At 43.2% G+C, this 15,621-nt stretch overlaps 1 protein-coding gene across 2 annotated transcripts in view; it reads right to left on the bottom strand.

The window, feature by feature from the left end:
* The window catches only part of CRMP1 (collapsin response mediator protein 1), a 51,402-nt gene that overhangs the window by 14,561 nt on the left and 21,220 nt on the right, over positions 1-15,621 (bottom strand). For both annotated transcript variants that reach the window (XM_054203965.1, XM_054203966.1), the window contains exons 3-8: positions 14,313-14,497; positions 12,589-12,753; positions 7,565-7,626; positions 5,793-5,873; positions 2,420-2,488; positions 267-387 (exon numbers count right to left, since the gene is read on the bottom strand). In XM_054203965.1, coding sequence (XP_054059940.1) covers positions 267-387; positions 2,420-2,488; positions 5,793-5,873; positions 7,565-7,626; positions 12,589-12,753; positions 14,313-14,497 — 683 coding nt within the window. The remainder of the gene's footprint in view (positions 1-266; positions 388-2,419; positions 2,489-5,792; positions 5,874-7,564; positions 7,627-12,588; positions 12,754-14,312; positions 14,498-15,621) is intronic.

A 15,621-nucleotide genomic window follows, 5' to 3' on the forward strand; every position in this document is an offset into this window, starting at 1 on the left:
CAACGGGATAAAGAAGAGCTACAACAAAAACTTCAAGAGGACAGGGAGCGCTTATAGTTTGTGGGGAGAGTTTCTCAATTGAAAAATGCAGAAAGATCTCCCTTCAGTTTTCCCAGTCCTAAATATTTAGGGTCTGTGATGGTGCTACAATTCTTTGGTAACCTCTCCCTGTATCTTGTGATTTGAGTCAAGATGTTCAGGTTTTTCCACTGAGCTTCTATTAAAAAAAATAATCAGAGTTTGGGAGATATAAGAAAGTCTCTTACCTTTCTTTCTGGCCAGTGCAATGATATCAGCCGCACTCTTGCTCATCACCTTGGTGATGTACACTGGGCAGTTTATTCGACTGGCAATGGTGATGGCACGGAAAACCGCTTCTGCTTCAAGCTGAGGGAGAAAAGGAGGAAAAAGTTAACTGCAAAAGCAGACTGAAGAAAAAATGAACTGGGGGACTGAGCCATATTTCTCACTGTTTAGCAAGAATTCTTCAGGGGCCGATTCTGCTTTTTCCATAAAGAGAGATGCAGTGCTGGGAAAGAGGGAGTAAACCCAACCTCAGGCACTTTGTGTTAGGAGTAACCACAGCCAGGCTGGACTTGCCAACGGGGTACAGCTGCCCCAGCACAAATACAGCTCCCTGGTTCCCTGCGCCCCAGGAAAGGTCACGTCTGAGCAGCTGATGGGGCTCCTCCTTACCTCCCTCCCACCTTTCTGCTTCAGACTTCTACCCTGCAGCTGGAAGGAGAAGGAAGGAAGGAAACATTGCCCCAGCTCAGAGACAACCTCTGAGCTCTCCCTGGCAGCTTACCCTATGCAATCTTTACATAAGGATAAGATGACAGTGAATGTAAAGTATTCTTAAACAGCAACTTCAGCACTATGCACTGAATTTAGCCCGTAATCCATAAAAGCCTTTGAAGCATCGCCCAGTAAGTCCCCTCTGTCAGCAAGCGTGAAGGCAATCCGCTCCCAGGGAGCCATCTGGGATGTAGGGACACAAAGCAGAGGTCTTCCGACAGAGGAGCAGTATTTCTCAGGAGCTCTGGAGACTCCCTTCCCCGCTCATCAGTTTTATACCTCCTTCCCAGATGGTCTCACAGTATCAGCATTTGAATATCTAAAACTCCATTTTGACTGCAAATACTGACTCCATGGTACAGAACTTTCTTTCCAAGAGTTGTGCTAGAGAAGTTGAGCAATTTAGCCCTTCCAAAACCACGTGGCTTCATTTTTCACAGTTTTGCAAAGTATTTTTTCTTAAATCAGACTGTCATTTCAGGTTGCCCCAGGACTTTGATCCACTCCCTCCCTAGATGAGGGAAGGAGGCAGGACCTCTGTACCTCAGCACTGGGGCTGAGATGCACAGTCATAAAGACACAATATTCCTATGTGGAAACTGCAAATGCAGATTTTCCTTAGGCCCCTGTTCTCATTAAAAGGAAACTACTCCATTCTTTTAGAATATGACTCCATTCTTTTGGAATAATTTAGGTGGAAGTTAAACAGCAAAATAAAAAAGTACATAAACAGCTCAATAGAAGAATGTGACCAATTAAGCTGATTCCTTTTGCTTGGGGAGAGGTTATATTAAGATCTGCAAACCACAACAATCTCTTCAAGTTCAGCCTCAAATCCCCAGGGCCTTGTCTCTTTAGTCTTCAAGGAAAGCAGTCACTTCCCACTACCGCCCTCCGTCATCCCATTAACGGTCTGAATTGTGTACATTAAGGGACATCCATATGTCTCCACCTTTTCCTTCTCATTAAAGAAACTCTTTCCAGATGCCTGAGACGATCCTTGCCAGAGCCTGGTTTTTATTATAAGAGAGCTGCATAAAATGAGCTGCCTTGCAGCATCCTTCCATTCTCGCATATTTGCATCTCTGCAGCCTGCATTTCTACTATGAATTTATCTGCCGGCATAAACGTAGATTTATATGTGAGTGCAAGCATATGCACGTGCACACATGCATCTTACAGGAGATTTTCAGCCAAAGCATTTTAATGAATACAGTTATTCCAAAGCCCTACTCACAAGTTGCGCTGCTGATTTTTACCCCGAGAAGCCATTTTTTTGTCCTCACAAATCAAACCACAAGAGTCACACTCAAAAATACCCGCATGCCTGTGCCCGGAGCAGCAGGAGCGGTGACTCCTGAGCGTACAAAGACACACTCATCCCTGGACCAAGAAAATGCACCTGCTGCAGCAGCAAAAGGGTATTTCAGGCAAACAAACAGGCTGAAGGGGACCTGGGCTTTTCAAGGCTTTGAATAATACCGGAAGAGGCAGTGGGAAAAGCAGCCTGTTGCCTTCCCCCACACACCCATCTATCATCTGCACATATAGAAGCCAAGCTCTGACACCGCGTGCTCAACAAAATATTTCCATGAACGACAAAATGGGTGAAGTCTCTTACCTCCTCGGGCCTGCTCAGGGCATGTCCCTCGGGTCCGGTGATTCCCATCTCCAGGATACGCTTTTGTTCCTGCAACATAGCAGACAAATGCTGACAACTGCTCCAGAATGAGTGTCTTGCACCAGGCATCCTCTGGCGGGTTAACAGACATATTGTCTGCCTGTCCCTTTCCTGTCTGTGTAAACGCAGCTGCGTAAGCCTGCTGCTGGGGAGGAGGACTGAAAACACTGGCTCTAAACTGGTCCCATGCTACCCTGGCGTCTGCTCCGCACAGCCAGCACAGATTTCAGGGGAAGGTTTGCCACTGCAGTGTGATAGAGCCTATTTGTGCCTCAAGCCCTTGGGCTGCACCATCGGAAATCTCCTTTGCCTTTCAGAAAGTCTTAGTTGACGCCAAGACACCAACCCAGGGAACAGGCTTCAATCAATATACTAAATAGTAATTAAGGATGTTTCCAGCCTGCGATTCTTTCTTTACTTGCACAAGTTCCTCTCCGGCTGCAATCCACGATGCACTGTTATCTTCCTTAAACTTTTAGCGCTGCTGACACTTTATCAAATAAAAATCTTGCCTTTGGCATCCAGTTTTTTGGAACACTTTTTTCCTACAGAGTGAATCGCTGAATTTATGTTTTCATGAAAGCAAAACAATGCCCTCTAGTTGCAAGGGCACTGGGTCCACACCAAGAAGCCCATCTTAAGACCAATGGGAGTTTGTCAGAAACAATCTGTGCTATCCAGCTTCACAGCAGCGAGACAAATTTTTTAAAACAGACAAAAAGCTTGACCTATCTTTTAATTTAAAGTCAAGCAGTGGTATTGGAATAAATTTCCCTTTTTGAAGAAAATGGTGGTCAACCACTTCTGACCTGAGGTTGGTCCAGGTCTGTCAACAGAGCAGAAGTGGGACCAGAGGTGTTGATGTACCTCCTACCCTGGCCCGCCCGGCCCGCAGGTCTCTAATGAACCCAGTTCAACAAATGTAATGAGCCTGTGATGCAGACAAATGTCCCCCAGAGACCAGGATGAAGTTACCGAACATACTTTACTGCATCATCTAATAAATATTTGATCCCAGGTCCCTGAGGGGGAAAAGCTCGCACATTACCAACATACTCTAGCAAAACCTGAGCAAGTTAATATTCACATATATTTTTGCCTTTGCTGCAACCAATCAAGGCTGAAGAGGCATTAACAGCAATGTATTAATCTGACTCTGTAATTAAGATTATTTTGGTTAGAAAATCATAATGTTTCATAGGTATTCTTAAAAATAGCTGTTCTAAATCATTAGTTCAACAGCTCTGAACAGTGCCAGTTGAAGATTTCAGATAATTAAAATACAAGAGAAAATAAAGTTGCAACCATATAATACAAAAAATAGCAAGAAAAGAATGGAACACAAAGTCGGATAGATTTGCGTCTTGAAGGAAGTCATAAAATCAGATCATATGATAAAATTACCCACTGTAAGAGGATTTGATAGTGCTAATAAGATAGAATAGTAGTTTGATAAGATCAAATTTGGATTTTCACACAGGATAGTCCTGAAAAACCTCCCTGCAGGCAGCTTTCTTCTCACTATCCAAATAATCCTTCTAAATAAAAGCCTAAGGAAAGAGTGATTTTATGAGACGTGGCAATGGTGAAGAAATATGTTGCTACATAATGTAATTTACATTTCTTTACTATTTCCTCTTTTCCTAATAATTTTTCTGTCCTGTACATTCACAGTCCATGGCTGTATATTAAAGCTGATCAAAGAAAGATGTAACTGAACCAGATTTCTATCAGAAATGCAATTCCACGAGTGCGCCTTGATTTTAATGGGCAACGTATCAAAACATCATGGGTGCCATTTGATTTGTTTCATTCTGCCATTCCCAGAGTAATGTTGACTTACTACGTTTCTTATTAATTTTCATTCTACTGGATATTTTATGTTGAATTAAAACCACAAATTATATATTTTGGCGGTTTTAAATCATGCTAAACTTCATGGGAAGTTTTCTTCCCTCCGAATGAGGGTTTTCTCCTGGTTTCAGTGACGGAAGGACATAACTGCACTGTATGCGTCTGTTGACTCTTCACTAGTTAACTTTTGAACCCAGTGGTTATTTTGGCCAAATTTGAGGGGAAATGAGAAAGAAGACTCTCAAAGTGGGTATATTGCTACCAGGCAGATAAAGTACAGAATCCCACAAAGTGAAAAAAAAAAACAACAAACCCACGTGGGGAAGAGCCCTTACACGCTGCCCAAACACTCAAATGTTCCCTTGAGGTTCTCCCTTAACCTCCAAGACAAAGTGGCTTCCCCAGTCCAGATCTCAAAGACAACTCGGTTTTAGCTATTGTAATTTCCCTGTCAGCTCTGCAGCCTAGTCCTTAGCGGATAAGCCAGCAGATAAAGAGCTCAGCAGATAAATCAGTTGGCTCACTCGGAGCCTCACAGACCTCAGAGGGGCTGTACACACAAGTACAGGGGATCAGAGGAGGGAGACATCTCTGCAACAGCCTTAAGAGATTCATCTGCCACAGATGTATAAAGTCGTAACAACATCCACCCAAACCCGCCTGTTCTGCCTCATAGGGGAATCCTGGCCTCTGAAGGACCAGTGGGAGGTTTACTATCGACCACTTACCTTGGGATACCTCTGTTGCACAGATCAGCAATGTGGCGCACTCCAGTGTGAGGACAATACCTACGCGGGGGACCTGAACCGCTGAAACTACACTGGGGATCTGGGACATTTTAACGGAACATACTGAATTTGAGCCCAGTTTCCTGGTTTTGAGAGGCATCTTCAAAGAGCATGAGTTACACTTTAAAACGCATTTTTTTAAATGCTTAGAAGATCACAGTGGCTTCTTATTCTCAAACTTCAGAGACTTATAGGAATATTCTCAAAAATAAATAGGTCTGAGAGCTTTACCACCCACTCTGAACTCACTATGCTGTTTATGCTGATAGCTGCAGCAACAGACATTGGCATAAAGCTTCCCAGCTCCACTTTTTGTCCCCAGAATCTCTGAGCAAGGCTTTACGTTATTCTGCTTCACTTGTCTCTGCCGGATGCAGAAGAGATCTTCTTGCTTCCTTCTGCCCCCCTCACCCAGTCCTCATCTGCTGCCAAGGCCAGGAGCTCCCTGGATCGCTGCTCTACCTCACGGACGCTCTGCCAAAGCAGGCAAAAGGGCCTCCCTCCTCTCATCCCAGAGATTATGCCAGCGATATGTGTAGGACATCAGGCCCAATTAAGGCACTTACCAGGTAGTTCCTTTCTTCCCACCCATACTCTGACTGGAGGGTTTTACTTCTCCTCTCTTGGGTCTATCTTCTCACAAAGTGAAGCAAAAATGATAGTTCACTCACCTGAGCTATCAAGTCTCCATTTTCAGCGTGGACCAGGATCACAGCCCCAAGACTTTTTAGAAAGGTAAAGGCTTCATAAAGCTGCAGGTAGTACAAAGAAGGAAACACTGCTGAATAAGGAAAACACATTCCTTAACACTCAGACCTCTCTGTTCATCTCAGTTTTGCTCCTTCTATGCTGGTAATTACCTAAGGCTAGTAACAAATTATCTGCCTTTTCCACTCTCCACTTTCTCCACTGAGCCAGAGCTTCACTGTTCGGAGCTGACTTACCCACCCCCTTACACACCAGCCAGCACTGGGATGAACCCCTGCCCTTCCACACCGAGACAGGCTCGAGAGTCCCAAGCAGGGCTGTATCTCCCTCGGACCTAGTGCCTCCCCCAGCCCTGTGACCTGCAGGGCTACCTCTTCATGCCCTCCCACACAGGTCTAAGTTTAGCGAGTACTTTTTTTTCCTGTAGTTTTAACAAATGTAAAATGCAATTATTCCCACGGAATGGGAATAATCAACGGACTACAGACACGTTTAGTTCAGCTAAAACACCTCTTCTCTGAAGCGCAGGCATTTTGCACCATCTTCTTAGAGCAGATAGTGTCAAGCTTTCACCAACACCTTTAATTCTGCAATTAAAAGTTGTAATGTTTTCTCTAGAGCATCCTTTTTTCATCTTTCATCGCTTTCTAAGATTCAAAACCCATCCATACAGAAGGGAAATAGTTGATCCTATTGCTTTTACTGAGAATTTCTGAGCACAGATCTCCTGAAATTTTAGTTCCCTTTCCAAAAGGTATTCAGCTAATATATTCCCTGTTTAAACCAGACCTCAGTAATGTGGGAGCCCAGTTTTCAAACACAGATCAAATACTGAAGACATGGTTTCTTCAGAGTCCACTTTTGCAGTAGGGCACTTCAGCTCGTGTTGAATGGGTTGGAATACACAGCGTGCAACATGCGCATTTAAACAAGGTAACGGGCATTAGTCTAGGCACACATTAAACATTTTGATGTATTTTCCCTTGGCAATTCCAACAGGGAGTTGAATTTAACACGCGTTGCCTCTCAGAGAATATTTATGTATTATTATGTCCAAAATTCCAATTAAAACCACATGTATTGGAGGTGTAACGAGGGTTTTTTGAGAGATGGAGGGCTATAGCTCTGGGAATAAGTAAGAAAGAAACATTTTCTCAACTGAATAAGCAAACATTATTACTACTAACAGATGCCATTGTCCCTTTACAATGACCTGCTACTTATGAATGGGAAAGCTGAAGAGTCTGGAATCCGTAATGAGCTCTGGACAAACAAGCTCATTGTTATCTCCATCTCTAATGAGAAAAGGGCACCTCCCCCAAAGAGCAACTCCATTTAGCTGTTCGCAGCAACTGAGAAACTCCTGAAACCTCAAAACTGCCAGTGCCTCAAGTGCTTCATCTTTTCTTCCCTCTCTGACCTAGAGTTCTTGAAAGGTAACAGCCAAATAAAGTGAGGGCAAACCCCTGAGCAGTGCTGAGTGGTTGAAATGTTGGGAGACACCAGAAAATCTTTGCAGAAAGTGAATGTCATACACCTGAATGAACGCATGCAGATGTTCCACGCTGCTCGGCACTGACCCTCCAGATAGAACTCTCCCACCGCACATTTCCTCCAGTGCCACTCAGGTCAGTGGGAACATTTGTCTGGGATTCAACCTTAGCAACTCCTCAAGTGTTGGGAGATGATAGAAGGGAGGACAGATCACAGCAATGGAAAGCATTCACAGCAATACCTGGCTGTCGGACATTTGGTAGAGATCTTTGTAGGCCATGTAGACTTGAAAAGAGTTCACACCTGTTCCAAGACAAAATTCAAAGGTGTTGCCATGTAAGTGGATTCTTAAATTGCATTTGAACAAAAACTTCAGGAAAAACAAATCCCAGAATTTGTCTGGATGAGGATATTCAACAGTGATCGCCAGAAATAAAGCACGGCTCCACAGCTGCATTAGAGCTCCTAGGACGAGAAGCCTGAATCCCCTCTTCTCTGGGGAATTTGCTGGACTCCTCTGAATTGCCTGTGTTCAGCCCTGGAGCAACCCAGGAATTGGGAATTCCCGGGAAAAGGAATTGTGTATCTGAATTAGCGTACAGACTTGCTCTTTCCTGACCCTACTGCCCAAAGCACCCAGCTTAGCTGATGGCAGACACTGGGAAGGAGTAGAAGCAAAGCCCGAAACCAGTTACAAGGGCAGCTCACCATACCTCTCCTTCCACCTTGCAAAGATGGAAGGATTTATGTTGGCAGTCATACAAAACCATGAAAGATGACAGCTCCAAATTTTAGACATCAGTAAGAAATGCTGGCGTTGAGTGTCGGTTGCCAAGAACAAACTGTATTCAAACCCCTACAAGTTTTGCTATTTATTTCAAAGATTCGATTATGTACACAGCTTCGTATTCTAACGGAATGGGAATCCCAAACATCTTCTGTTCGTATTTTCTGTACATACCAATTCATATTAGCTCATACATTTGCTTTACTCTTTAGTCTACTGACACCACCCCCAGTTTGGTACAGGGACTGATCTCAGAGTTTTCTAGCTTAAAAGAAAAGTAAATTCTAAGCTGTCTAAGCAGCGTATGCTGCATTTCAAAATAGCTGTCATGAAAACTGTACTTCCTGGGGCAAGAGGAAAAAGAAAGAGATCTGTTCGTGTTATTCATGTTGTCTACACAAAATGAATAAGGCTCTCTGATGAAGATATAACTCCTTCATGAGTCTAGAATGAGCAAATATAACCTCAGGCAGAGGGTACGGCTGTTCACACGCACACAGAGAATTTGTTTATTCACAATTACAAGACTAAAATACCCCTTACAAGACTAACATACCCCAGGATACATGCAGGATAAAACCTTGAAATGATCCCTGGTATTATGTCTTCCTGCTAAGTCCAGGCAGCTCAGGGAGAAATACAAACCGGGAGCTGGCCCCTCTTTCCCAACTTCCACGCTGAGCACATCCAGCCTGGACCACGGAGCCCTGTCAGCCTGTAAGCCCGTCCCTTCTTCCTATTTCTCTATTTCCCCAGTTCCCAGAAAATACACATGGCCTTTACTAACTGTAATCCCTCAGTCTATTCCTCATTACACAGTCCCGAAGTACTCAGTATGTCCCCACTTTAAAACCTTCAAGCTTGACTACGTCTTTCCTGGGGCCAATGCTTACAGCCTCATGCCTGCAGCCCGTCTCCCCTCTGACTGATGACAGCAGCCTCCAGCACATCTGCCTGACCTGCCTTGGAGGAAAGCTCTGTTTTCTCTTCACAAACCCACTCAGTGTCTCAGATGTCAGCTGCCTGGGAGCCACCTTTCTGCACGGGTGACCATGCACACATGAAGCAATGAGGGACGTGTCAAGGCTGGTCCAAGCCATGCTGACTAGCCTCAGTGATGGCATGGGACTGAATCCTCTCGTACACGTTCCTCTGTAAGCAAAGAGCTGGGTTACCTATTGCTTTCCCTTATCCACTGGGATCTAGCCAAAGGTAATTAATTTAATCACAATCCCACAGGAGATAAGGCAGCTTTCTCTGGGTACTGTGGTTGGGAGACATACATTGGCCCAAATGATAAATATTCTCTTCCTTTTTCTTTTACTGCCTTTGTGTCTTCTTAGACCCTTTTCTGACCTTGGTAAAAGTACTATGAGTTTTGCTCCTGCTCACATTAATGTTTTTCCCGAAGCCAGTAAGAGTAGACAGGATCCCAGCAAGGATCCTGCGGTGGGATCTTGAGCCTGTCCCTTACTGACTTCTCCCACGGTGCAGAAGCAGAGTTCTCCCATCTAAATGCACATCCGTGTCCTCGGCTACCACATCAGATAGACACAAGGTGGAAGGGCATCTCACAGCTGACAGGAGAGATGGTTTGAACCATCCTGCTTGCAAAGAGAGTACTTTTACAAGATACAAAGATAAAATAACACCAGTTCACATATACAGGTATCCAAGATTAGACTCTTTGCTTACTTTGCCTAATGTCTTGGTCTGGTGTCTCATTCTACTCATTGGAAACATGTGGCTTTTCAAAAGCCTTGATCCATGGCCTATTGACCTTAATACTTAATATTTGTTACATACTACGTTCTTGTTAAAGTCCTGTTTGCTCTTCCACCAGGAATACTCAACAGGATCCTCTCCAAACTTCAGACAGTGCTACAGGTTTTTTTGAACAGTGACAAAGTGCAGTAATGAAAGGAACAAGTGAGGCCGCTGTCAACACTTTTCAGGCTGTTGTTCCTCTTTGCATATACTGGAGAAGCCCAGTCCCAAATTAGCTGCTGAAATGTTACAAGCCTGAGTCTTTATAATCAACATTTGGTTCTACAAAATCTCCAGGCCCTTCCAAAGCCTGTGTTTCCTTAAATTAGCTTTGTATTGATTTACAACTGATTAACGATTCAATTATACCTCATGACAAGGCACCTCAACAGCAGCTCTGTGAGCTCCCCTGTTACTCATGACGAGACTGTATTAGGCACACGCAGCACTGCAACGCGATCAGCTGAGCCCTGCTACTCAGCTAACTCATCCACCAGACAATCAGCCGAGAACAAATTCAATCCAGATTCCCAGCTGATGAAAACCAGTGTCACTCCATTGACATCAAGTCTATTTGCACCAGCTGGCTTAAATGTTTCCAATTATCAGCAGATAGTATTCATTCATTTGAAAGCCCTTGCCGCTCTGAAATATTTCCTGTTGTGCTTGTGCTTTCATACTGGCCCTTACCTTGTGTCCCCTAACACGTGAGAGTAATTCTCGTTGACTGCCTGAGACATACTCCAGCATCCGTGAGAACAAAGGTGACCTCCTAATGCTATCGCCACCAAAGAGGCCATCAAGGGCCTCATCGCGCATCCCGGTTCAGGAACTGATGAACAGATTCCTGCTTCCCCTGAAGACTGAAAGGCAGGTCAGATTTATATTGAAAACTCACATTTTGATAGTTGGAGAAAACTATTAACCTAACTGTCTGCACCAGGCTGTTAATGTAAGCCCTCAGGCAAATTTGGGAGTGCTGAGCTGTCTGTGATCCGGGAGCTCTGGAAAATAGTATCTAACCTTTGAAAGAAGGCACAGGACACTTGTCTGAGAGTACAGTCAGCTAATGCACAGCAGCGTCATCCATGTTAACGCTGACAGCAGGGAAACAGCACAGATTTAGCACCATCAGTGTTGACGGATGTCACCACCTTGTAAAAATCACCTATATTATAAAGACCTATGTAAGACCAGCTGCAGTTTCTCTAAATTATGTGTAATCTTGCTGATTGAAGGGTTTTGTTGCCTAAAATCTGGTTGTAGTTCTGTAGCACATGTACTGCCAGCGTGCTGCAATACAGGATAAATTCCCCTAGGTGAATGCACCTCCGTAGTATCTCAGCAAACAACTGAAATACTGAAAAACAGGATTTTGCTTTGTTTTTCTACTTTGATAGTACATTTCTCTATAAGGAGGATCTTTCAAATCTAAGTCACCACTAGCACTACACCGTATAAAGGATGATGCATACAAGTATTACTTAGACTTCTCAACACAAGGGTTGTTCTCATTTACCCAGGGTAACTAAATACCATTTCAGAAAATATTTCCTAATTAATATCCATATCATTTCAAGGAAAGTATCAAGTGAAAAATATCTGAAAAATATGTTTCTGGAAAGAAAATCCATGCTGTTAGGCAGAATTTTAAGGAACTAGATCTAAATTCGGATTTTCTGAAGGCTAGATTCAATTTCCCACACACAGGTATCAGATGCCACCAAGATGCCCTCCACATATGGGACTGCCATGCTGAGCTGGCATGTGCAGAAAAGGATTTATGAGAGGTTTTTTTCTGTGCTATTCTGGCGTGGTAGCTGGAGTCCAGGCAGGGTAACCTGCAGCATCTGACATGATAGCAGACCTGTAATTCAACTGAATCAAGCACACAAGCGTCTTAAATAGATTCCTAAATAAGTGACCTGGTTTTTGTAAGTCCTGAAACAAGGTATCTTCTAGTAACTTCAGGGAAAGCCACCAGAGACCAAGCACTTGAGAAAATCAGGACATTTTTTCAATATTAGGTACCTAACTTTAGCATCTCTTATTTCTAATACTTGGACCTATTTTAAAAATATAGGCATGTTTTATAAAAAAAGCTAGTCTTGGCAAGTAAGTTGTCCTAAGCCATTGCCGAGAAAGGAGATCTAGCCTGTGACGACAGTTTCTCAGACATACGTGCCCTTCGTATTTGGGCTTAATTTGAGGCAGCTAAATGGGCAGATTGCAGTCTAGTTAAAATCTGAACCACTACCTTTAAATGTCTTATTCTCTCCATTCATGAAATAGAGGATGTAAGGTAACTGGGCTGATTACCCTAAATGCTGATCTCTGAGTTTTATCTTAAAATAAAAACCTAAGTATGCAATATCTGAGCCTATTTCCACATGTACAAGCAAGCGTAAAGTGATACATTTGTATCTGACAACATACACATCTTAATTTTCCATGCCTATATTGGGGTAAACCTACTCCCTCCATTGGCCTTGCTGCTGAAGAGCATTAATGCACAAAGTTTTAGGTCCATTTTACACAGCAGCAAGTGAATACAAAAGTTCAAGGTAGTGCAGAACCTTGGGCAGCATAACCAGCGCCTGGGCATTTCTGTTCGGGATGAGGCATTCATTAAAAGCTTTAAAATTTCCCTTCCATATGATATTTTAATTGAAATAACACCCCAAAAATACTAATAATTTACGCTCACTAACCTTTGTCTTGCACCAGTATTTCCAGCTCTTCTCGAATGCCATCATACCAACTGGTGATGTCCACATGGAGAGAGTAATCACAACAGGATTTGGTGTCAGCTGCCTCATGCCACTTCTCAAAGGAGGTCAGTAAACTCGATCCAGGTTCTGGAAGCACGTGGTCAACTGAAAAAGAGATTCAGTGTTGGTTACCTGGACAGCACGCACGCTATTCAGATTTCCTCAGTGCCCATGAACAAGTAGTCTTCCACCATCTCGGCCAAAACAGCAGCTTTGGAGGCAGCTTGTGTGCAGACCATAACTTTGGGATGTTAGCCAGGTCCTGCTGTCTCAGGTGCAGCAGACTTTGTGGACAGCCTATACTAAAGCTAAGTCTGGCAACCAGCTTGGTGTAGCATCAACAGACACACAGTGGGAGCGCCAAACATCTCACAGTTCGGGAAACATTTGTTTTTCCCTTTACTGTTTTGTAAGAGACCGCAAGTTCTGGACTCACCTCTGTTTGTTGTCTGATGCGTCCATTTCTATGTATTTCACAGTAAGTGTTTTTTATTAACCAGTGCCTCGTAATCACTGAATTGGCCCCCTGTGCCCTACCAATACATCAACGGAGATGTTGAATGCTTTCTCGGCAGCCAGAATTGGGAATAGAGCCAAAGGTCTGAGCAGAGATGATGTAGAGCACAAACACTCAGCCACACTATATGGCAGATCGACTGCGCTGCAATGATCCATCTTCACTATTTCAAGACATTCTGCATCTGATGATACCACAATGTTTACTGACATAAAATAAAGACACGACTACTCATGCACATATTTTTATCTTTGCAGGGCTAGGTCAAAACTTAGTATGGAAACGAAGCAAGATGGGCTTACCAGCGGCATTTGCAAACCTAATACTGCACAGGAGCTGAAGAACATACACTGAAAAAATTATTAACAAAAGTAATGAAGAGCAGTGCATTTTGGGCTTATTGCCAGAGATCCTTTCAGCTGATACTTGCTGCTGAACACAGGTAATAGATGCCATCACTCGGCAAAAAAAGCCACATTCCAGTTCATTGGGAGTAAAACCCCACTGGGAAGCTGCTCTGCATGAGGAAGCTAAGACAATTTATGTGACCTGAACAACTGCCTCAAAAAGTCTAACCAAGGGGCCAAGCCACTGCTAGTAGGAAAGAGATAAATCTTGTCCTGCCATCTGGTAGACAGAAGAAGGGTCTTTAACAACTAGAAACACTTTTCCCTCCCACCAAGAAAGATACTCCTCCAGGACATCTCTGGTAAGGACTTCCTCAATTCCTGGTGCCAAAACCAAGTTCATAAATAAGCATCTTGCTATTTCCAAAGCCCCTGAAATGTCACTAGGTGGGAACAGTGGATCTTTGTCAGATTGTCTGTGCCATATACTTACAGCACTAATTACACTGTTTTTCAAAAATCCCAAGAGTAGGTACATTATCCCCCAGTGCTTGTTCTGTATTTCAGAGGAAAATCCAAGAGGCAATTCCCCATGCCGCTGTTGCTTTCTGAGGGCAAGTTCATTTTCAGGCCAACCCTGGGTGACAATGATAAATAGCTCTCCAACACTGTGCCCAGAAATTTGAAGGCTCATTGCAGATGGTCTCAGAAAATGGGTATGGAGCCTCCTGTAGTGATCCCCACGTGTGCTACATGAGCTTCAGCCTGGAGCGGGAAGAGTTAGTATTGCTAGTACTCACTGATCATGGTGGTGCCCCCTGCTAGCGCTGCTTTTGTGCCTTGATAGAAGTCATCAACAGCGGTCATTCCTTGGTAGGGCTTTTGTAGATAAGTGTTGACATCTATTCCCCCAGGAATAACCATGCGCCCATTAGCCTCTATGGTCTTGACTCCTCCAGGAACAATCAGATTCTCTCCTATTTGCCTAGGCAGCAAGGAAAGCCAATATTAATTTACTTAAACAAAAAAGCTATTTGAAGCATGTATGGGAGAGGAACCTAGGGGCCATACAGAGAGAACTGGGACCCCAAAGGAAAGGTGAAGCTCAAACACCCCTCTGGCTGCTCTGCACGGCACTGGCAGAACAAAGCACCCCAGTCTGCCGAGCTGGGCCCTGTGCTCAGGATGCTTCGCATTGCTCTAGTGGCCAATACAGAAGCCGTAATGCACCAGCATTAAAAACTGATTATTTTTTTTTATATGACTCCTATCTTTAAACAATTACAAATATGTACAGTTAACGCTCTCTTGGGGGCTCCGGTTTTGTATATTAAGTTCTTAAATGAAAACCGAGAAACACAGATCAAATATGACAGCAAGCTGGAATTGTAAATATATGGCAGAAGCACAAGGCACATCAGAAAGGAGTTATAATTACTTTGTAAACAAGCAATGCAAATTTATCATTAAAAAGAAATCTAAATATTCTAAGACACAGAAACACATATTTAAGAGACCCAAACGCCTTTAATCTACCATGTAACGTATTCTTCATCCTCATCTTAAAGTTAAAACTTAGTGAAATATTCTGCATAACTGTGTGGAAAGATGTTAATTAACTGTTGCCATCTTTTTCTTTTCAGTTTGTCAAAATAGGATTTTTTTTTTTCACTATTACAAATATTAATCTGTCCTCCACGCTGATATCAAGCAAACTCCAGACACTTACAGTCAAAATACTTTTAGTGTTCATGGACACAACTGCAAGTAAATTAACCTTTAACTTTTAAAGCCACATTACCTTTTTATTGTCTACTTCACATGGTGCCGATCAGAAAAAGGTATGGGTCTGTGCGGAAGAAATGTCTCTGCACTGTTACACAGTAATATATTTGGGCTTAGAAATAACTATAAGGTAGTTTAAATTCACTAAGTTTATCTCGTATTACAGATACAGACAGTCCTTGTCTTAATTTCCTTTTGTCTGGGATAAAAAACCATTTATCCACAGCTAAACAAATACCCCAGACATCTGAGCTGCTGAATCTGTTGCTCCCATATTAAAATGCAACTCCCACCTACAGCGCCAACACAGTGACTGATTAACAG

This window comes from Rissa tridactyla, chromosome 5 (genome assembly GCF_028500815.1).
Source record: "Rissa tridactyla isolate bRisTri1 chromosome 5, bRisTri1.patW.cur.20221130, whole genome shotgun sequence".
Classification (NCBI taxonomy): Eukaryota; Metazoa; Chordata; class Aves; order Charadriiformes; family Laridae; genus Rissa; species Rissa tridactyla.